Source organism: Falco punctatus (genome assembly GCF_963210335.1).
Source record: "Falco punctatus genome assembly, chromosome: 18".
Lineage (NCBI taxonomy): Eukaryota > Metazoa > Chordata > Aves > Falconiformes > Falconidae > Falco > Falco punctatus.
Genome location: NC_137598.1, coordinates 58,189 through 80,769, shown reverse-complemented (window position 1 = coordinate 80,769; position 22,581 = coordinate 58,189). Strand labels below are relative to the sequence as shown.

Below are 22,581 nucleotides of genomic sequence, written 5' to 3'. Positions count from 1 at the left end.
GAGCAAGGGAAGCGTGGCCGGGGCTGGCTCTGGAGAGACCCGAGTTGGCCGGAGCGGTGTCCGGGCGGGTGTGCAGGGGACACAGGCAGCAAGAAAATACCAGGTTGCTGGAGGGAAAAGAGAGCTGAAAGCAAGAGCTGGGAGCAGCAGAGGTGGCTGCAGTTCCTGCAGAGGTGGCACAGGTGAATCCATCAGGCCGAGTGACAAATGTAAGTGATAGACAGGATTTGGGTTTCCAGAGAAATCCTCGTGAGTGCGGGGTGGGGTTTTGTTTTGTTTGGTTTTTGTTTGGTTGGTTGGTTGGTTTGTTTCTGTTCTTTTAAAGAGAAAAGAGACAAAACCTGAAGCACTGTGGTTAGGAAGAGCCAGAGGGTGGAGGGATTTGGCAGAGCTCGGGCAAGCCAGTTGCAGAGCACTGACTGCTCTGCAGAGCGGAGGTGCCGGGGAGGTGGCACTTCCACGCTGTGCCCCAGGAGTGGCTAGGGGTGATCAGTCGCACGTGGAGAAATCAGACAGTGTGCCCATGCTGTCCCAACAGTCAGGTATCCACGGTAAACTGAGGCACAGTGCCTTCACTGCAATTCATGAAGCACAGGGGTAAGATGGCAATTTGCAGCTAATTAAGTCATTTTAGGGGTAAAATACTATTTTTTTTTGTAAGCAAAAATAACATGATGCTTTGTTAGAATTAGGTAGATGAACATTCCTTGGAAGAAATGAGACATTCCAGTCCCTTGACTCTAAAATCTGCCCTGAATATATGTCATGGATGGCTCTGCCCTGCCTGGGGACATCAAACTCCATCACACCTAAAAGCTTTTTGGGTCTCGTGATGCTAGCAGCATGCGTAGATTGCTAATACCAGTTTTCTGTGAAGACTAAAGAAAGAGGGACTGGTTTTGCCTTCTGGATGTTTCAGATCATTGTTCTATAGACTCTGGAGCAGAGATTTCTTAGAAACACCATCTTGCGGATGAAATTTGGTTGTCTGTGTGTAATCATACCTGTGTGCATGGAAGATGGCATGTATTGATGGCTAACAGTGGGAGTGCACCTAACCTGCTTTCTAGCAGACTGTTTCTAAAGGTGTGTTGTCATAATCTCTGCTAGTTTGGATCACCCCACGATGCATCTGTTTTACAGGCTGCGGAAGATTAGGGTCAGAGCGTCCTCCCTGCTTAAGCATGTGCCTGAGAAGTGTGTTATTGACGTTGCCGCTAATATCATCATACTAAGTTTTGGAAAGTCCTTGTAGGTTAATGAGGTGGAGGATTTTATTCTTGATTTTTTTGTGGTAGATGTTTCCAGGCCTGGGGTCTGGAAGGTCCCATCTCCTCTGTTTGGGGGGCTGTGGTACCACCAATTGCACGGTTCGGAGGAAAGATGTTGTTGTCCCATGTGTCGTCTGTCCGTCCCTGTCCCTGTGCCCGTCCCCCCCGCACACCCCACCCCCCCCCCCCCAAGTTTCTGACTTGATCTCCATGTGTTGGATTGACCTTGGCTGGACACCAGGTACCCACCAAGCCACTCTTTCACTCCCCTTAGTAGGACAAGGGAGAAGAAAAGATGTAAAAAACCTTGTCATTCAAGATAAAGGCAGTTTAATAAAGCAATAGCAAATGTTGTGTGCATGGAAGCAAAGGGAAACAACAGGTGTCATTCTCTACTTCCCATCAGCAGGCAATATTCAGTCACTTCCCGGGAAGCAGGACTTCAGTATGCACAGCAGCTGCTCTGGAAGACAAACGTCATAAATACCAAATGCCCTCTCTTCCTTCTCCTTTGTCCCCTCCCAAGACCTTGCCCCCCCAGCCTACTGGTGAGGGGGTGGAATGTTGGAGACAGCCTTGATGCTGTGTGAGCACTGTTCAGCAGTAGCCAAAACACTGACGTGTTCTCACCACCTTTCTAGCTACCAATACAAAGCACAGCACTATGAGGGCTGCTGTGGGGCTCAGGCAGAGCCAATACACTCCATCTGCTGATGTGAGGTAGCATCTCCAATGGCTGCTGAGCTCCGCACCAGCTGTTTGCTGCTTTGCATGGGGCTTCGCTCCCGAGTACAGTGTTGGCTTTGTTCCTAGTGCCCAAGTGAGAGCCAAAATGAGGTGTTCCACAGTTAGACCAAGCCATTAGGGATAGGGTACCAGTCAGATCTCATTGCCATTAGTTGTCCCTGAAGAGCTGGTGGTGTGGATGGCCAAAGGGACTTATGCATGGTCTCTGGCCCCTGCTAAGATGGCAGCAAAGATGACCTTGGCCACCCCAGGTGCTGCTAGGCTGGAGCTCAGCCCTTCTGGGTGTGCCAGATAGAAGATAGTGTTTCCTCTGCACTGCCCTGAGCTGGGAGCATGGTCTGTGTTGCCCACCTGCCCTGGAGTGTCCCTCCCTCCTGCAGCCATTTTGAGGATCCCAGCTGAGGACACATTCTCAACCTCTTGGGTAAATCTACCCTTGCTGGACATCCGTGTTGTTCCAGGTATTCCCTAGCTACTTGCTTCTGACTGCTTGCTCAAGATCCCCATCAGGGATATGCAGCTGTGGGTGGTGACATGACAAGGGAGACCCAGGCAATATTCCTAACTTCCAGCATCTGGTCTTGGCCAGCTTGCTGTGCTCCATCCAAAAAACAGGCCAGAGGGGAACACTGTGGTCAATGACTTCTAAATCAAGTGCTCTGTAGGCAAAAGGTGTTAGATTTGGGGTTTCTACTAGGGCCTTCCTTTTCTATCATTGCCTTGGCATCTTTTAGTCTGTGTTTATGCTCAGCTTTGTCTGTGTGGCATCAGTCTCTCAGTCCTGCAGTGATTTTCACAACACCAATTACAAGTATGGGCCATAAGGTATCTTTGCTTGGGCCCTCATATGGGCTGGTGTCAGTTTTAGTTTTCCACTTTGTAGATGGGATCCAACCTGCTCCTCAGAAGTGTCAGCTCCTCACTCTCCTTTTTGTACCCTGGTGATTATTACTTCAGCCCCCTGACAGGAGCTAGTCATGCCCTTGTGCTTCACCTATTTTATCTGGGATGCAAAAATAACTGTGGTGGGGACTAACTCCCAGCAAAATATAAATCAACCGGTTGTATATATCTTAGTCAGATACTAAGATGACAGTTGAGCTGCTTTTTGAAAGAGCGTCCCCTGTAATTCAACTGTAAGCTTGCAGAAAATCAGCCACTTGCTGAGTTGTGCCGTTGCCCAGCAAGCTTAAGCACAGCCACCAATGCCAGCCCATGGCACCAAAGGCAAAAGCTTCCAAAACTGACTCTGTATCTCATGATGACAAGTGCATTTTGCTCCCCCTGATAATGAGTCACTGATGAACATCTTTAGATGAGCCCAGTCACAGTCCTGCAGACAAAGTGAGGCTCAGAAAGGCACTGGAGGGTTTGAAGACACGTGTGATGTGATGGTCAAATCAAGGGCAAGGTACCTGCCTGTGATCTGGGTGCTTCTGATGTGGCTGGCAAAAAAAGAAAAGAGCAATAAAGAAGGGTTTACAAGTTTAGGAAAAAGACAAGAATGCATCTTGCAAATTTTAAGGATTTGGAGAAAACCCTTCCCCATTATGGACACCCCGGTTAAGGGGCTTCATGGCCTGCAAGCACGCAGCTTCTAAAGCTTTATCCTTTGCTTGGTGCGACGGGCTCTCTGGTAACTCTGGCAGGAGGTTTTATTAGGTAATAGGGTAGATGTATCTACTATAAAACCTTTAGCCATGGATACCACAAAACAGACCCAGCTCTGATACGGATTTTCTGCTGCTGTTTACATAGGTGTACAAAGAGATTTTTGAATCTCTTAGCACTGATGATACTGCCCTAGAGCAACTTACTGTGAGGTTTTATCTTACTGCTCAAGTTAATTAACACCTGCTTCATCAGCCGTCTTAATGCTTAAGTCTTTGTCTTGCAAAATGCCTTTCCCAGCTGTTTATAAGGTAGTACATTATCTTGATTCACCCTGGTCCACTGCATCCTTGCTCACGGTTCATGTCCAGCAGCAAATTATTTGATGCTGGGAGGTGATCAGGGATGAGCTGGGGGCCAATTTGAACCTTTGTCTGGACCCCCTGCAAATTTTTCATTCCCATCACACTTCTATGTGCTGGAGATACTCACATTATAAATGCCGCCCTCACTGTATCTAAAGAGGGATATTGCTTTTGTCTCAAAACATGCTGCCCAGCTTACTGAGTTTCTTTGTCATCTCTTCCCACAGAAATGTGTGTATTGGCATCCCCCAGCACCCAAAATAACCTACCTGCGTCTATGCGGCTCACTCCAGTCTCTGCTTTCCAAGTATGTCATGTATGGGGATAACGGAGAGACAGTCCGTTCCTTGGGGAAGACTGGCCAAATTATTAAACATACAAAGGCTTCTGGCAGGTGGCCTGAGGACTTGAAAGTTGCACATTGCTTTCTAGCATTCACTGGGGAGCATTTGGGTGGCCATGTCCTTGTGCCAGCACAGGCAAGTGCTGGGATGAGGACAGGGAGAAGGCGAGAGGGCTCTGGTGGCACTACTAGCAGTGCTGCTGATCAGGGCATGCTCTTTGGGGGTGCAGCCTGTGGCACATCCATTTCCCTGCAGTGAGTGGTTTTCCCCATACCTTCGTGGTTGGAAATGTGTCATGTTCACCAGGACCTGCTCAAACTCCTGGACCTTTTCTGTTTCTGGTGAAATTAGGGCTGATTGGAGCAGGCTGTCCTCCAAATGTTGAATGCTGGTTGGCTGGTAAATATTTGGGCATGTGAGCTGCTGGGCTACGTGTTACCCAAAGACATACGAGAGCACAGGGAAAGGCAGGTTGCAGAGCTGCAACAAGGCCGCAGTCCAGCTCCAGTCAGGAGGAATGGGGGTTCTTTTGAAACCCATCTGCCCTTCGACTCCCATAATGCAGGTGCCCATAAAGCCACAGTCATTCTTCTGAGGTTTGTGCAATTTAATACTTCATCTCCAGAGTTTCTACTTGCTGGCAAAACTGTTAATGACTTCAAAATAGGCACTGCTTTTGAGGTGCAGCTTCCCAAAATTATGTTAAAAGGAGCTGGTGTGACGACACCAGCTTCTTTCCATGAGGAATGCACATAGTGCAGCTACAGGCTGTGTGAGATTTTTTTCTTTCTTTCTGTTCTATATTGGTGCTTTATAACTTTGTCTAAGATTTATTACATGTAATTTTTTTAAGCACAACCTTTGTTCACCCTCTAGATAGGTGTTTTCTAGGCTTTGAGTTTTTTCAATGTACTGGTGGGATTACAGCGCTACACTGGCACTATAGTTGGTTCACAAAGTAATTTATTTCAAGAATTACTGATTTACTGGGTATCTCTTACAGCAGGAGGGGTTTTGTCTGATAGAAGTTAAATGCCTTCTTTCTTTCCCACCACTTCTAGCTGGATTTTACTTGTCAAGACAACTGTAAACCTTACCAAGGCCCCAGAGCATCAGTAAAAGGAAAACCGATTTCTTTGGTTTTGCTTTAGATGCGCTGAGGTTGTAAGTGCTGTGTCTCTTCTCAATAGCTCCATGTGACTTCACAACCCGATTTGTGTAAAAGTTCTTCGCTAGCCAAGGAGGGAGACAAGGATGCTTATCATAGAATTCCCAAGGGAATTATGCATGGAGGACACAGATACAGCGGAAAGCAGGGATTATATATGTGACAGTACACTTCTATAGAGCAGTCATGTTTTTTCATGTTAAGGGGTGGGCTAATCGGTTACTGTTGCTTGCATAAGCAGTATGTACTTGTCCCTTGGAGGGTCAGTATGTGCTTGTCCTGTGTAGGTGCTACACACATATGGTCAGTGGCATGATGATCTTCATTGGCCTCAATGGATGTCCCGTACAGGTAGTTAGTGGCAGGGTTTATTCTGGACTCTGGTCCATTGCAGTTCTGGCCGTGGTTATATGCCTGGTTCCTTTGAAAGGTGAATTATCTATTGTTTTATTTTTGGTATGGAGTGTTCTCAGCTGTAAGAGCTGGCTTAGGTTGAGTCTTCAGGTCACACTGACCCCGAGGTACAAGCTTGTAGTTTCAGGGAGTGTTCATTCTTCTGAGCAAGTTGTATTGCAGTTAGCATGTCTCCTTTCATGTTTGTACCTAATTAAGAGCATGTTTGGGAGTAAAAAATACTCTTAAAACTCCTGCAGTTTAGAAATGCAAAATGTGTTTGTTCACAGCAAGGAATTGTGTCACTGGGTTCATAGCCACTGAGCTATTGGATGTAAAAGGATATTTCCTGTTGGTTTGATTTCATTTTAATTTTTTTCCAATGGAAGATGCACATAGAGAAACATAAACCCCATGATTGACAGCTTGCTTAAAATAAACCCACGATAGCTGCTTTTTCTTTTATTCCTCTGCTCAAACCACAGGTTTCTGCATTTTTTGTCATGACAGAGCTTTCTTCCTTATTGTCAGCGTTCAGTGTTGTAAGCTAAATCTTCTTTTATCTTTATCTCTCTTGGCTTCTGCAGTGAGGATGCTGTGATGGTGCTAAGGGAGTTGCAGCAATTGACTCTACTCCAGGATTTAGCTCTGCCCTCAGTTGAGCTAGAGATGCTGCAGAGAGGTTGCCAGAGATGCAGATACAAGCCTGCATCCAGGTTTTTGCTGCATCCCTGCTGCTGAGAGAGATACAGATCATACCCAGAATTATTGCCAATCACTGTGGAAGAAGGGGATGCCTAGAGATGGTGATTTGTAAGGGAGTTTGAGCTGGGCAGCAGATTTTCATGCTGCCTCAGCACCATGCCATGAAAATAAGGTGTTGAGACCCCTCCAGTGATGCAGGAGGTGGGGGATTTTTCAGTTCTGGTGCCGATGTTGTGCTTATGGTGAGGTCTCTGTGGCGCAATGGACGAGCGCGCTGGACTTCTAATCCAGAGGTTCCGGGTTCGAGTCCCGGCAGAGATGATCTCCAGCCAGTTGTCTCTTTTCTTTTAACGCATATTCCTTTATAGGTCCCAGTCTGTTCACCCCTGAGGGCTTCAAATGGGATGATAATGACTTTTCACGACACCCTCTCTACAGCTGATGCATTTAACAGTTGTGTGTTCCCCTTCTATGGCATTTCTCTTTCATCTTATTCCCCTTTCCTCATTCCTTTTGGTATCTCCTGAATATCTAGGTGTTTTAACCCCACTTGTTCCCCCAATACTGCTCATGGGTCCCATCTTTGACACCTTCTTAAAAGAAATACTGTGCTTTTCAGTAGAAATCAGGTGGTTAGGCAGTAGTTTAGAGCCTTCTGTTGATATTTCCTGTGATAAATGTGGTCATCGTTTTTCAAATGTGTGCCAAAAAAATGTTGGTCTACATTCTGAACTTCTACCTTACAGAAATTCTTTGAAAATGCTCTTATTTTTCATGTTTTTACTTAGAAGGTTCGTGCTTGGTGGTAACCACCTCCACATTGCCATGGGGTTTTATCTTCCTAAGTAGCAAATTGACTCTTCTTTTTCTTTCACAGATGTTCTAAGTTATTAGTATGTAACGTCCTGTGATGTCATTGTTATCAGGAGTGAGGAAGAAAAGAAGGTTGCTACAGGTGAGTGCAGCAGTGCTTGGTAGGTGAATGGGTTTCAGTGGGGGCTACTGGAGCGCTTTTCCAGGCTGCTGCGGCTGCTAGTCATGGTGGAGAAGTGCTGAAAGCTGGAGTAAGGGTGCTCAACCTGGATGTATCATATACCCTTCAGAGAGAAATTTCTGTGTGGCGTGTTGGAGATATTTGATGTACACTCAGCTCTGGAGAGCCAGGCATGCTGCTTGGACCAGTGAAGCTTATGAATAAACATAGAAGATGTCCTTGGATCTGCCAGGTCCAACTCACATCTGGGTCATTGTAGGAACTGCTGATTTGTCTCCTCTGAGCTTCCGGTGTTTAGAGAAGTGGAGAACACGAGAGAGCTCACCAGAATGGGACTTCTCCTTTCCTCAGCTGATACCTCAATAACCTGGGTACCATTTGCCATTGGTAGTGGTGGTGGGGAAAGGTCCTTCTGAAGACATGTTCATAGAATGCCTTTGAGACATCTGCATTAGGATGAGAAAAAATAATGTACTAGGAATGCTTTCTTCCCTTCCTGGTCTATGGTTAGGTAACTCTCTCCCACATATAGGGTATGTCAAGGGTGGCAACCTAAAACAGGGCTGACCTAGGTAGCAGCATCTGCCTGGTTGCCTCTTTCAGATCCAAGATAAAGGGAAGCTTGGCTCTATTACTGGGCCACTTCTTCCCAGCTGCATGACCTTCATTGGCCATTGGCTGTTCTCCTGGCCCTTGTCTATTGAGAAGCAGCTTGCTTTGGGTTTTGAGGTGCAGTGCAAACTACAAGTTGACCAAGTTAATGCACCTTTCTTCCTTGGTGTCTCCTCATTAGATTCTGCCCTCAGGTGTCATGTTTGTCAGTGACTGCTTGTGCTCACACATATCTCCACAGGGACCCAGATCTCCATCCCTTTGTCTGTGCTTCCAGCCGCTTGTATACCTCCCTGGAGAGGTTACCTTCACTGCTCAAGCCTTATTCCACAATTAGGGCATGGCATGATTTCAATTCGGCAGAAAAATGTTCTCATTTGGGTAACCCAACGCTCTCCTCCTGAACCTTTCAGGCTATGAGCGTGCTGCATTATATCATTGCATGCTTGCCAGCACCAGATACACTCCCGTTGACTGGACTTCTCTGGTGGAAAAACAGTCCATCTCTATCACAGTAGCTGGCAAGCTTGGCTTGTTTCTTTTTCTTCTTTTTGTGTCTGTGCAAATGCTAGAGCTCAGCCTGTTTGGAAGACTAGACACTGGTGGTGTTTGAAGTTCTGCAGCCTAGTTCCATCAGTTCATCGTGACATGGTGTCATGCCCATGACATCCGGGGAGTGTCCTGAAAGGGCAGGAGGAGGTTGTTCTGAGAAAGAGAAAATATGTGGACAGTGAGCATGGGTGCCACACACACAAAGTAAAACTTGGTAGGAATGAGGGGAGAAAGGATAGGTTCTGCAGAGATCTCTTGTAGCCTTCAACAAACGGAGAATGAAATAATGTGCATTTTCTTTTTAGGACAGAGGCAGCAACATGACTGTGATCCTGGTCTAGCTGCTGTAACACCACAAAGGGTCGGGATTCGTCTTCCACCATATGAGTATATCTGGAAGGTGCCAGGGCCTCCATCAGGCTTCGTGAAAGCCTGGCCAAGTCCCCAGCGTTATGTGGACAGTGCCAGGGTGCCTGGCGGGGTTCAGGAGAGCCCAGCTGAAGCCCCAGGGGTTCTGGAGGGTGCCACGAAAGAAAAAAATCTCTCATTTTTATATATATTGAAAATTAAAATTAATTTATATAAAGAAAAGGATTTTTAAATAAGACTGTGTATCTACTATATTATCTAAAGCACTTATGAGTCTTTTATGAGGGAATTAAAAATAGAAGAAAGTCTGAATAGAGCTATCTACACTTACTATGTGTTACACAGGTAAGTCTAAGTAGATATTATATATAAATGTAAATAGATACCCAAGTCTAAGCAGGTATTTACACTTGTAACTACACATAGATCTAGGCCTAAACCTATCTAGTCTGAATAACTATTCTACACAATATGTGTTAATCTATAATTGCAAGTGTAAACAGAGGTAAGTCTAAATAGATACATGGGAGACCATGTGGGAGCAGAACGGCCCTGCCCCTAGTGACAAGCCCAACCTCTAGAGACCTGGGATGTAGCAGGGTGTTATGGGGCATTAAAGGATATAGGGGGGTGGTTACAGGGGATTATGGGATCTAGGGGGTTGTTATGGGGCATTACAGAATATAGGAGGATATTACAGGGCATTCTGGGATATAGGGGGATGTTAATGGAAATGATGTCATATAGGAGGTTATTATGGCCCCCTATATCCCATAATGCCCTGTAACACCCCTCTATGTCCCAACATCCCCCCCTAACACCCCACCTTAAATCCCATAATCCCCTATAACAGCCCCCCTATATCCCTTAATGCCCCATAACACCCCCCCTCTATCTTGTAGTGCCCTGTAACACCCCCGGTTATCCCATAATCCCTTATAATGGTTTCCTATACCCCATAATCCATGACCGATAACACACTTTGTCAAAATTCTGCATTTTTATGAAATGTCCACAGGTGCAAGAATTACAAAGAATTAGAACATTGGGATTCAGAGGCAGACAAAGAGGTGGAAAAAGTAAAAGTTTAAAACTAGGGAGCAGAAGCCAGCCAGTGATGGACAAAGGCAAATCCGCAATGTGCTCGAGGACAGAAAGGGAGGAATTTCGAAAAGAGAGGGACCAGGGGCTGTACAGAAAGAGGCAAAGAAGGGGGTGATAGCAATGGACCACAGGGCAGTGAGGAAAGAATGAAAAAGTAGGGGCAGGAAGCCAGACAGTGATGGAGAAAGGGTGGGAAAAAGACCCTGCTCCCTTGCCCCACCTTCCATCCCTGCCACGTACTCTGTACCCCTTCATTCTTCTAACATCTCACTTTCCTGTCACAGGGAATGGCTATGAACTCAAGGGGTTAAATTGTGCAACAGCTCATAATGGCTTACTTGTACAAGGAAAAACCTCGTATGAGCTTTCCCTAAGCCACATATTGACACCACTTGCTTTTTCCTACTCAAAAAGTACAGTCCTGCAAGGTCTCTTCTATTTAAAAAAAAAAATATTAAAATTGCTGTTACTAACATGCTTCCAAATGCAAACAGAGCAAATGCACCCCTATTTCCCACAGCAAAACAGGATGCATCTCTGGGGAGGGCACAAGACAGGAGCCCTGTGATGCTGCAGCTGTTCCGCTGCAGAAAAAGAAGGTTCAGAGGCTGCTCCAGCTTCTGAGCTTCCACAACAGCAGCTTTGGGCTCCCTGACCACAGCTGCCAAGGAGTAAGAGAGCTCTCAGAGAAGGTCTGGCAGCTCCTGGCTGGTGTTTGCACAGCACACAATACAGTCCCGCCTGCATTTCCGTCCTTGTGCCAGCTGGGTCTGCAGAAGGGACACCTGAAAGAGGAAAGACCAAGCTCAGACAAGCCAATGCTGTTGGAACTGTCTGCAGCTCCACAGTACCGGCTAATACAACAGCCCAACATTCTTGTGGAAGCTGAGTAAGCTCAGTTTTGCTTAACTAACAACTACAAAGTCATTCTCCTGAAAGCAAGCGGTGGAGTCATAGTGTACTACATAGTGTGTGGGTTAGTGTCCCATAACCCAGGGGAAAAGCATGTCTGACATCCTGCTCTTGTGTCTGAGCCCCAGCAACCAGCAAACTAGTTGTCCAATATAAAAGCTGAAGGGAAAATCTTGCGTTTCCCCTGTTCCAGCCCTATAGTCCTGCTACTTCCTTTTCTATTTGGTGAGCACAAGGACCGTTGAGCTGACTGGACTGACCAAATAGTGAGTCTCCCCTTCAAAAAGACTATTACTATAGTCATAGAGCAAACACCTTAAAAATCATTCTTCTTGTTCCCTTGTACGGGGAAACAGTTAAAGAGCCATATTGATCTGTGCTAGAAAACCTAGGACATCTACTTACAGGTAGTACAGTAAAACTCTTAGTGAATCAAAACCATCCTTCCAAAACACAAGCTGAGGAAAAACTTGTGCTGTTTTTGACTCTCTTACTGTACTATTTCAGCAGCACGTCGCTGGAGATAGAATAGAAGAGTTAATGTCTTCTGGAAGAATACAGTGCCCAAAAGAAACACAAACCCACCATCACTAAACTTGCACCCGAATCCAGAATGTTAACTGTGTCCTCAGCAGGGTCAAAACAGTTTTGCAAATGCATGAAATTTATAACTATTACATATATTGTTGTGATGACTTCATGAAAATAAAAGGCATACCCGCTGACTAATGTTCACTCTGATTGAATACTTATTTCCATTGAATTTTAAACTCGTTGGGGGGGAAAACTTGGGAAAACAACTTTTTTCTTGAAAGCATCCCTTTAGCAAGCATTGTGACTGCTCCTTAAATGGTTTTCAGTTCATCACTTCCCCTAAAGAATTCCTCAGTTAAGCTCATTCTATTATGCACGTGTGAAATAATTTTTTTTCTAGCCTGAAGTTTTCTTTTAACTTAAACGTAGATAGCTTAAATTGATATCACCTAGGCTCTCTTATCTTTATGCTGCTCTTTTCCAATAGCCATGATGTTTTGTTCACCTCTCAGATGGGCGGAGTGTGTGGTTGTAGAATGGCAGTGCTTTTTTGTCTGTGGGGCACGAAAAAAAGGGTGTACTAGAACCCCACTGTTACAGATCTGAACGTTAAAGCTTGATCTGTTCAGGCATTCCTGCTTGGCTGCAATTAATCCTGGCCACAGAAAGGAAATTCTGAAGTCCATGCGTCGGTGATATTCAGGTCAGTTGAGTAGCTTAGTAGCAGGCTACTTCTAGATCTAACAAAAAAAGTTAACAGAATAGTGATTTGAAAAAAAAAAAAGAAAAAAGTGTGTGTGTGTGTGAAACACCAGAATACAGTAATATTATCTAGAAATCCTGTTTCCTGGTTTTTTTTGCATCTCACCTACATTCTCATTGTTTCTTCACTCCTTTCCTGTTTGCATAGGTGAAATGGATCAGCACTTCATCTGACAAGTTGTTTCTCTTCCCTTCCTCCTGAAGGGGAGGCAACTCCCTGAAACTCTTGGACTTTTTCATTTTGGCGATACCTTGATGGAGCAGATAGAGATAAGGAGCATTAGATGTGGGAGCTGGAGCAGTATCAGAAGACCGAAGCCTATTAAGTCTTTAGCAGGAGAGCACAGGACAGACAAAAAGGCAAATGACACAGACAAGGTATTGAATGGGACAAATATATGGGCCTAGAACAATAGAAGATTCCCAGCTGGTTGTGCAGACTGACACTCGTTTACAGCCTTTGATTTAAAGGCTTGTTAAAACGTGAATGCTCATCTTGGGGAGCTCATCTGTGGGCTTGAAACAGAACATTTTTCTTCCTGCAGATCCAGGTTTCAAAAATGTTACATATAGCAATATACACTAGAAACCATAATTTTCATCAGCAGTGACCAAACCATTGTTAATTTTTCTCCATTGTTCTGTTATTGCTTGTTAAAGAAAATGTGTTTTGAATTAAGAAATGCGAAGTGCTGAAGCAGCTAAGTGGCAGAACCAGGCCTCGTCCCTAGAGTAGCCCTAATCCAAGCCTGGTTTAAAACCAAGTCCAGTTAATCAGTGGGAGAACAGAGAAACAACAGATGATCAATTTGTGCACACAGGTGCTCTCAGAAACGCAGGTGTTTCTAGAAAAATTGGTATACGTGAATAGGAATTGCTTGTTCAAAGACTAAGTGTGTTTGAAGGAGTGTGTGAGTTAAAGCAGGCAGAAAGAAGATCAAGATCCAAAGCAGAGTCTGGAACCGAACAGATCAATCACCTAGGACAGAGTCATGCCATGGATTTGCAGAACTGACAGGACCAAGGAAACTCCTAAAACCTTCAGACATTGACTATGATCTACTAAGCATATATAAGCTGTGCTGCATCCCTTGGTTCTCTGCCAGTCACTGGGGTGGTGGCCCAGCTCTGAGTTGTGACTCAGACAAGCCCAGTGGTACCCACGTCTGTGTGAATTTCTCCTTTAACACCACCAGTCGCTGGGGCTTATCCGCAAGACCCCACCATACACCCCCCGCCCCTGCACCTTGTGCCATGGGTTCCCCGTGCTGCTGTCTCTCCCTAGGTAATGGGGTGGGGGCATGGACAAAAAGAACCACCCGACTGTTAAAGCTGTCAGACGCAAAGGATTTAACCGTTCGAGCCACGTGGGTGCTTTTTGGTACGGAGGTAGCGGGTAATAGCGGCTGGGCTGCGAGTGGGCAAAGGGCAGAGCGAAGGGAACCCCGCAGCCGCAGCGAGCAGCTCCCGTGGTCGGGCGGTGAGAACTGGGCCGAGATCCCGGCCCGTGCTCAGCACAGGGTCGGTGGAGCGCTGCTGCCACCTGGCGACCAAAAGTGGACAGTGCAGCCCTGGTGCCGCGCATGCGCGGTGGCGCCTCCCCCTCGCTGCTGCCGGCCGTTGGCCGCTGCCGTCCCCCGAGCACGTTGCCAGCGCGCGCTCGGCACGGGATTATGGAGCTGCAGCGCCGCCGCAGCCCCGGGACAAACGCGGCCTGCGGGTGCTCCCTGCTGCAACGGCCCCGCCCCTAGCGAGAAGCCCCCCAACCTGGAGACCGCGGAGGTGCGGAGCGGCTGCGCCTCTCCAGTTTCAATTACCCCTCGCTCGGCAACGCCACGGTTCTGCCTTTGCGTGGCTCGAACCTGCGCTCCCCGGCGCCGGGCCGCTTCTGCGCATGCGCGGGTCCAGCCCCCCACGCCCCGGCGTCAGGCCCGTTCTGCGCATGCGCTGCCCTAGAGTAGCCAGTCACGCCACTCCGCATCCGCCCTGGACGGCCTCACAGCGTGCCGGCCGAGCGGCACTTGGGGGTACCGGTGGGTGAAAATATGGACACAAGCCAGCAACCTGTGCTCACAGGGCTGAATGCTGACCATATCCTGGGCTGCATCCAACGGAAGCGTGACCAGCAGGTCGAGGGAAGCGATTCTGTCCCTCTGATCTCGCGAGACCCGCCTGGAGCACTGCATCCGGCTCCGGAGTCCTTGGCAAAGCGGGTCCAGAGGAGAGCCACAAAGACGATCACAGGGCTGGAGCACCTCTCCTAAGACAGGCTGAGAGAATTGGGGTTGTTCAGCCTGGAGAAGAGACACTGGGGAGACCTTATTGTGGCCTTTCAGTACTTAAAGGAAAGATGGGGACAAACATTTTAGTGGGGCCTGTAGCAATAGGACAAGGCTTAGTGGTTTTAAACTGAAAGAGGGTAGATTCAGACTAGATAGTGAGAAGAAATTTTTTATGATGAGGGTGGTGAAACACCAAGAGAGGTTGCCCAGAGAGGTGGCAGATGCCCCATGCCTGGGAACATTCAAGGTCAGGTTGGACAGGGCTGTAAGCAACCTGATCTAGTTGAAGATGTCCCTGCTTCCTGCAGGGGGGCTGGACTAGGGCACCTTTAAAGGTCCCTTCCAACACAAACCATTCTACGATTCTGTAAACTACCACTGTCATTCCAGCCACTGTGTATTTATATATACTTGAGGAAGTCGAAGTCCTTCACAGCTGAAATTTTACTGTGAAAGTTCTGAATTGCCTTGAAATTCTCAAGAGTTTTTCTCCAAAATATCCCTTCCAGAGCTACTGATATTCAGGTCCCGGACCAAACACCATACCTGAGGTTGTTTTACAGCAGGGCAGCAAAGTTTTGTAGAACAAGTGAGGCTGAGAGACTGCGCAGACACATTCTCCTCCATGTTCTCCCACACGCATGTGGCAGCACCTTCAGAAAACACTCTTCTATTTGTTCCTGATAGTTCTAAACATCTCTAATAAAATTTCACCAGTGTTCTCCCTCCTGAAGCACTGCTGCTGTTACCACAGATAGCAATGCAAAAATGTTCAAAGGAAATTGTCTGAAACACTTGGAAGCTAAAGGTCACAATAAGCAGGAAAAGAAAATACTTTACCATGTACATGGGACTGTTGGAAACTTTTTGCCAGTGCAAAGTGGGAATTTCCAGCTACCTGCAGGAGACAGTAATCTTTCATTAAAAGGCTTGAATCTACATAAATAAAGCAGTCATACCAGCAGTTGGATTTTCAAATCTTTGTTTGAATAAGATAGACAATAAGCAGCTCATTGTCATGGGTGATAATACCAGCAAATATTGTCCTAAGAGAGATATGAATTTCCCCTCTTCCTCACAGGCAGTCACGTGGAAAGCCATCATCACATACCGACGTTGACAATAACTGTTCTACGCAGAGTATTTTAGTGGACATAAAAATGGGAAGAAGGTGGAATTAAGACTACTGGGAGGGAACTAACTGCTGCTGTAGGAAGTACAAAAAGGTATCACAGAAACGGAGTAGAGACAGTAACTAAGAAGGTCAGCCGGCAGGGTAAAAAAACACTTAATGCAATAAACAATAGTGGTCCTATGTATAAAAACAAGCTGTGTTCAAAAATAAAGCACTAAACTTACCACAAACACACACACCCCCAAAAAAACCCCACCAAAACCTCCAAAATCCCCCAAAAGACAAAGGTAATTAGTATTTTAACCTTGAATATGAAAAGGATATAGATATTAGATGTCAGTCCTCCCTGACACTTGCTAGCAATCATACACACCCTCCCCGGAAGATTTCAATGCATCAAGTTCACACGCTACATTACACCTTTGAATGTCCGTGCAAACCTATTGCATATGTTTACTGCGGACCTGATGAGAATGGAGATGCGCAAAAGTCCAAGTGCCTAACAATGGCCCCCAGAAATTTCCCTAGAGACACCCACCCATGGACCCTTGCTACCCACAGCACTCCCCTTTGAATCTTTCACTGGGGTGGTGGCCCAGCTCCGAGTCGTGACTAAAGCAAGCCCAGTGGTAACCACGTCTGCGTGCATTTTTCCTTTACCAGTCAATACTGCTATAGTTGCCATTTAAATAACCGACTGAACATCAAATGTTACTAACTGATAATCATAGAGTTTCACGAAGATGGGTGTATACTTCCAATCTAACTTGCCACATGTGTGGTGGAAATCAAACTAGCCATATACTTTTTCCAGACAGCAGAAGAAATTGCTTGCTGCATGCAATACAATTTGATTGCTTTCAAAATGCCTCTCCTGGATGAGACTGTTTTCTCCCTGCAAGTTTCTCTTCCTCTCCCTTGATAATATAAGGAGCGAGAGCAACCGGTTCAGACCGAGTAATCCCAGTGGAGGCTGTCAACACAAGTAAGGCAGGAGGCCTACATGTGTTAACAGAGAATTTGGCTACAGAAAAGCGGGGTTTGACCCCAGACATTACATTCATCATGCCACAGCCTCTGAATACAGACAGGCTGCTAAGTGACACCAACAGTAAGAATGCTATCACCACACTTCTGTAACAACAGGAGAAGCTCTTGCACCTGTCCACTGTTCAGCTCTTGGCTTAGTTTAACCTTTCAGCTTTTAAGAACAGAAAAGTTAAATCTGAGTTACAACAAATCAGCAAATTTAGTTCATGCCAATACACAGAACTACTACACAATCTCCCAGAACAGGTAATAAGGACCTCACGTTTTAGAAAGGCAAAGTCGGGACAGTATTACCATTACATTGCAACACTACCAGAATCATTCCTGGTTTGTATTGAAGTACAACAGTAAGTCATAACATGTAAAAAGATGCAGAGGAGAGGTTTATGTAGCCAAGGACCACTTAACTCCAACTTGTAATTGATAAATCAACTGAAATCTATTAAACGGTTATGCATCAACACACACAAAGCAAACTTAGCAAGACACAAGTTTAGGCTTAAGGGTCAAGTCAGCGGAGCCTTCCCTGGAGAGAGGCTCTTTCCTCTAACCAGCTCAACCCATTGTCAGCCTCCTAGGATTTAAAGATGCAACCAAAGTCAAGTTTTGCCAGAGCAGATGCTTGATTTCTAGTAGGAAAAGCCTGTTCACTCAGCAGCTTTGCTCCTGAAATGCATCAATTGAGTCCTTGTCCCAATTTCAGAGGGACTAGGCAAAGACTTGCCTCACAAAAGTACAGAGTATAATATATATATATATACACACACACAGGAGCTTGTCTGATCTGCCAGTGTAATAGATTTGTGTCCTATAAACTCTTCAAGAGTTTGTGGTGTTTAAAACACTGTGAATTCAGCTGTCCCTTGTTCCCACAAATCTCATAGCAGGCATACGGTGGTGGAAAGGCTATGAGAGCATCCATCCAAGAACGGCAGAATAGCATCTTACCATGTCTCTCAGCTTCTGAAGTCACATGATTGGCAGCTTTATCCAAGTGTTGTTTAAACGGCTTGTGCTCTACGTCCTGCTGCTGCTCTCCTCTTACATCCATGGCACTGACGCTCAAATCTGAAAGCAGTGAGCAAGCAAAGCGGTTTATCAACACACATTTGTTATGGGCTGCAGCAAGCTGAGGAAGTGAAAAGACAAGAATCTTTCGGCCAGCAGGGTGAGCATGTGCCAAACTGGGAGAGCGTGTACAGCTAGGGTCAAGTGACCGACAGGGAATAAAACGCACAGTGCAGCACGCTAAATGGCCCTCCCAGGTATGGGGTTTGGTTTGGTGTTCAAGAATGACCGTTTCCAACTTCCAAGAAAGCATTACCCTGAAAGGTAGACGCGCTTAAGGTAAAAAGCCGAAAGCAAACCTCTCAAAGCCCAGAACCATTTACAGGAACACAGGAGTTAAGCCTAAAATTGGTTGAAAGCTGCCTCCTACCTCTTCCCCCACCACCTTTCCCCCTTCAACATCAGCACATTTCCTTATGATCCCTTTCCACAAAAAGATGGAGGCCTGTGGTATCAGCTTGGTACCGAAGCACCACGATGCACTTGCTGGCTACGTGCTCTCTTAGAAGGCTGATAGCTTCTCCGCACACAACAGCCGAGGCTTATAGTCTCTCTGGCCTTCCCACGCCCTGTGAAATGTGAGGAAGGCAAAGACCGATAACATCTTGGGGGGGTCAGGAGGAAGTCAAGATGCACTACATTCGGAGCCCAACGCGTTACCCAAAGGAATTACTACAACAGAACAAGAGGCAGAAATGATTGGTAGAGAGGCAGATAACATGCATGGCAGCAATACCCAGTCAGACTTGCAGGACTTGCAGTCACTTCATCCCGCAACTTTGTTTTGAATTTAGTTAAAAGGTAATCAGATTCTTAATGCTCATTCTGCTTTTATAAATTCTGGAGAAAGGCTAACACGCGGCATTGGCATTACAGTCCAATTATTGCCCAAGCAGCAGCACAGCACTCGGAAGCAGCAGGCACACGGAGCCTCGTGGGCCCTTGGCAAGTACTAAAAGTTATCCCTCCGTAGTCAGCAGTCCGACTCACAAGCACACGTGGAAAAGTAACATCTAGACTGACCTTCAGTTTAGACCCCTTGATTTGTCAACGTACATTGTCATTCTGGATGAACCTAGGTACAAAGAAAAAACAAGAGCCCCATTTCACTGGGAAGCAAATCCAAAGGCCTCTTCCCCTCGGCTGCTCCGGCCCAGGAGCTGACTGTCACGACACAGGATCTGCCAGACACCTGAGCTGCTGCCTCCCACCCCTCCCCAGTAGTTAAACGCTTGCCCTTTGCAATACTTTTCAGAGAAATCAGCAGTCAGAAGAGAGGGGTGGCGATTTCCTTCCCTTGCCCGCTCGCAGAGGCTGAAGAGGCTCCTGAGCCACCCCCCCGCCACAGCGTTACCGCCGGCCCCAAGGCAGCCCCTGCGGCCCGCGGAGGACGGCAGCCCCAGCCCGCTGCCGCGGCTCAGGCCGGCGGCTGGGGGAAAGACAAAGCCCCGCGCAGAGCTGCGGCGGCTGCCCGGGCAGCCCAGAGGCGGCGGGGGGGGGCGGCAGGTCGCCGCGGGCCGACCCCTCCCTCTCCCGGGCCCCGCCAGGCCGCCACAAGTGGCGAGCACCGGGGCCGCCCCGCCGCCGCTCCTCGCCTCCTCGCTGAGGTAGCGGCGCAGCCCCGAGAGAAAAAAAAAAACAAAACCCAAAAAAAAACCAGCCCAAAATAGGCAGCACCGTGAGGAGCCCGCTGACCACCGTCGCTGCCGGGGAGACGAGAACGGCCGGCAGCCCCGCCGGTCCCGTCCCGGGCCGGGCCGGGCCGCCCGCCTCAGCCCGCCCGCCGCCGGCACCAGGCGCTCCCCGCCGCGGCCGAGCGCCGGCCCGCCACATCCCCCGCCCCCCCCCCCCCCCCCCCCCCTTCTCGGCCGCTGCCCGCCGGCCCCCGCCCGCCCGCCCTCAGGCCGAGCGCTCACCCAGCGCGCCGCCGCACGTCCCGGCCCGAAAGTCTCCCAGGCTGCCGGCGAAGGCTCCGCACCGCCACGTGCGGGGCGACGCGCCGCGCGGGCTGGAAATGAACCCCACTTCCGGGGCCGTCTGCGTAACCCGTACGTGCGAGGCCGCAGCCCCGCCCCTAGGGGTCAAACCGTTTCCGCGCACGCGCAAAAACGGAATTGCGTCATACGCACGCGACACCGTCGGAGACCACGCCCCCCTTGGCTTCAAGCCGGCACTGCGCATGCGCTGCCCTTAGTTTTGCCAGTACTTCTTCTGCGCATGCGCAGAAGTGGAATTGCGTCATCACCATGCGACGACTCCCCCCAGACCACGCCCCCTTTTGGTGGAGCGCTGCTGCCATCTAGCGAAATATATTTGGGTACTGCAGCCGGCCCTGTTGGTGGAGCTCTGCTGCCATCTAGCGAAATATACTTGGGTACTGCAGCCGCCCTTTTGGTGGAGCGCTGCTGCCATCTAGCGAAATGTAATTGGGTACTGCAGCCGCCCTTTTGGTGGAGCGCTGCTGCCATCTAGCGAAATATACTTGGGTACTGCAGCCGGCGCTGTTGGTGGAGCGCTGCTGCCATCTAGCGAAATATATTTGGGTATTGCAGCCGGCGCTGTTGGTGGAGCGCTGCTGCCATCTAGCGAAATGTAATTGGGTACTGCAGCCGCCCTTTAGGTGGAGCGCTGCTGCCATCTAGCGAAATGTATTGGGTACTGCAGCCGGCGCTGTTGGTGGAGCGCTGCTGCCATCTAGCGACATATACTTGGGTACTGCAGCCGGCCCTGTTGGTAGAGCGCTGCTGCCATCTAGCGAAATATATTTGGGTACTGCGGCCGCCCTGTTGGTGGAGCGCTGCTGCCATCTAGCGAAATATAATTGGGTACTGCAGCCGGCCCTGTTGGTGGAGCGCTGCTGCCATCTAGCGAAATGTAGTTGGGTACTGCAGCCGCCCTTTTGGTGGAGCGCTGCTGCCATCTAGCGAAATGTAATTGGGTACTGCAGCCGCCCTTTTGGTGGAGCGCTGCTGCCATCTAGCGAAATGTAATTGGGTACTGCAGCCGCCCTTTTGGTGGAGCGCTGCTGCCATCTAGCGAAATATATTTGGGTACTGCAGCCGGCCCTGTTGGTGGAGTGCTGCTGCCGTCTAGCGAAATATATTTGGGTACTGCAGCCGGCCCTGTTGGTGGAGCGCTGCTGCCATCTAGCGAAATATACTTGGGTACTGCAGCCGGCCGGTTGGTGGAGCGCTGCTGCCATCTAGCGAAATGTAACTGGGTACTGCAGCCGCCCTTTTGGTGGAGCGCTGCTGCCATCTAGCGAAATATATTTGGGTACTGCAGCCGGCGCTGTTGGTGGAGCGCTGCTGCCATCTAGCGACATATACTTGGGTACTGCAGCCGGCGCTGTTGGTAGAGCGCTGCTGCCATCTAGCGAAATATATTTGGGTACTGCGGCCGCCCTGTTGGTGGAGCGCTGCTGCCATCTAGCGAAATATAATTGGGTACTGCAGCCGGCCCTGTTGGTGGAGCGCTGCTGCCATCTAGCGAAATGTAGTTGGGTACTGCAGCCGCAATATTGGTGGAGCGCTGCTGCCATCTAGCGAAATGTAATTGGGTACTGCAGCCGCCCGGTTGGTGGAGCGCTGCTGCCATCTAGCGAAATGTAATTGGGTACTGCAGCCGGCCCTGTTGGTGGAGCGCTGCTGCCATCTAGCGAAATGTAATTGGGTACTGCAGCCGCCCTTTTGGTGGAGCGCTGCTGCCATCTAGCGAAATATATTTGGGTACTGCAGCCGGCCCTGTTGGTGGAGTGCTGCTGCCGTCTAGCGAAATGTATTTGGGTACTGCAGCCGCCCGGTTGGTGGAGCGCTGCTGCCATCTAGCGAAATGTAATTGGGTACTGCAGCCGGCCCTGTTGGTGGAGCGCTGCTGCCATCTAGCGAAATATACTTGGGTACTGCAGCCGCCCTTTTGGTGGAGCGCTGCTGCCATCTAGCGAAATATATTTGGGTACTGCAGCCGGCCCTGTTGGTGGAGCGCTGCTGCCATCTAGCGAAATATATTTGGGTACTGCAGCCGGCCCTGTTGGTGGAGCGCTGCTGCCATCTAGCGAAATATATTTGGGTACTGCAGCCGCCCGGTTGGTGGAGCGCTGCTGCCATCTAGCGAAATGTAATTGGGTACTGCAGCCGCCCTTTTGGTGGAGCGCTGCTGCCATCTAGCGAAATGTAATTGGGTACTGCAGCCGGCCCTGTTGGTGGAGCGCTGCTGCCATCTAGCGAAATGTAATTGGGTACTGCAGCCGGCCGGTTGGTGGAGCGCTGCTGCTATCTAGCGAAATGTAATTGGGTACTGCAGCCGCCCTTTTGGTGGAGCGCTGCTGCCATCTAGCGAAATGTATTGGGTACTGCAGCCGGCGCTGTTGGTGGAGCGCTGCTGCCATCTAGCGAAATATACTTGGGTACTTCAGCCGGGGTTAGGGTTAGGGTTAGGGTTAGACTGTTAGGGTTAGGGTTAGGGTTAGGGTTAGACTCTTAGGGTTAGATTCTTAGGGTTAGGGTTAGACTCTTAGGGTTAGGGTTAGACTCTTAGGGTTAGGGTTATTGTTAGGGTTAGACTCTTAGGGTTAGGGTTAGACTCTTAGGGTTAGGGTAGGGTT

General features: G+C 48.5%; 1 protein-coding gene across 9 annotated transcripts; it reads right to left on the bottom strand.

Annotated features, from left to right (window-relative positions):
• Nucleotides 1-1,584: 1,584 nt before the first annotated feature.
• On the bottom strand, nt 1,585-20,231 carry LOC308054852 (uncharacterized protein). Of its 9 annotated transcripts, XR_013924256.1 has the most exons (9): nt 19,895-20,116; nt 19,002-19,053; nt 18,349-18,547; nt 17,859-17,978; nt 15,566-15,623; nt 12,550-12,694; nt 10,710-11,020; nt 4,264-8,915; nt 1,585-3,463 (listed from the first exon to the last, which is right to left on the bottom strand). XR_013924256.1 is itself a non-coding variant. In XM_080368229.1 (6 exons), the coding sequence occupies exons 1-5, from the start codon at nt 20,157-20,159 to the stop codon at nt 12,558-12,560; spliced, it is 687 nt and encodes a 228-aa protein (XP_080224355.1). In that variant the 5' UTR covers nt 20,160-20,231; the 3' UTR covers nt 10,596-11,020; nt 12,550-12,557. The 9 variants fall into 9 exon arrangements, 1 of the variants encoding a protein (XP_080224355.1); XR_013924255.1 differs by lacking the exon at nt 18,349-18,547 and having other exon boundaries at nt 19,895-20,126; XR_013924257.1 differs by lacking the exon at nt 12,550-12,694.
• Nucleotides 20,232-22,581: the final 2,350 nt, after the last annotated feature.

Excerpts from the sequence above, each read along its gene's own strand:
- LOC308054852 (XM_080368229.1), bottom strand. The coding sequence starts at position 20,159 with ATGCGCAGTGCCGGCTTGAAGCCAAGGGGGGCGTGGTCTCCGACGGTG. Across the intron at positions 17,979-19,894 it reads GACGTGCGGCGGCGCGCTGG|ATTTGAGCGTCAGTGCCATG; the intron begins GTGAGCGCTCGG and ends CACTGCTTTCAG. Across the intron at positions 12,695-15,271 it reads CTGCTGTAAAACAACCTCAG|GTATCGCCAAAATGAAAAAG; the intron begins GTATGGTGTTTG and ends TGCTCCATCAAG.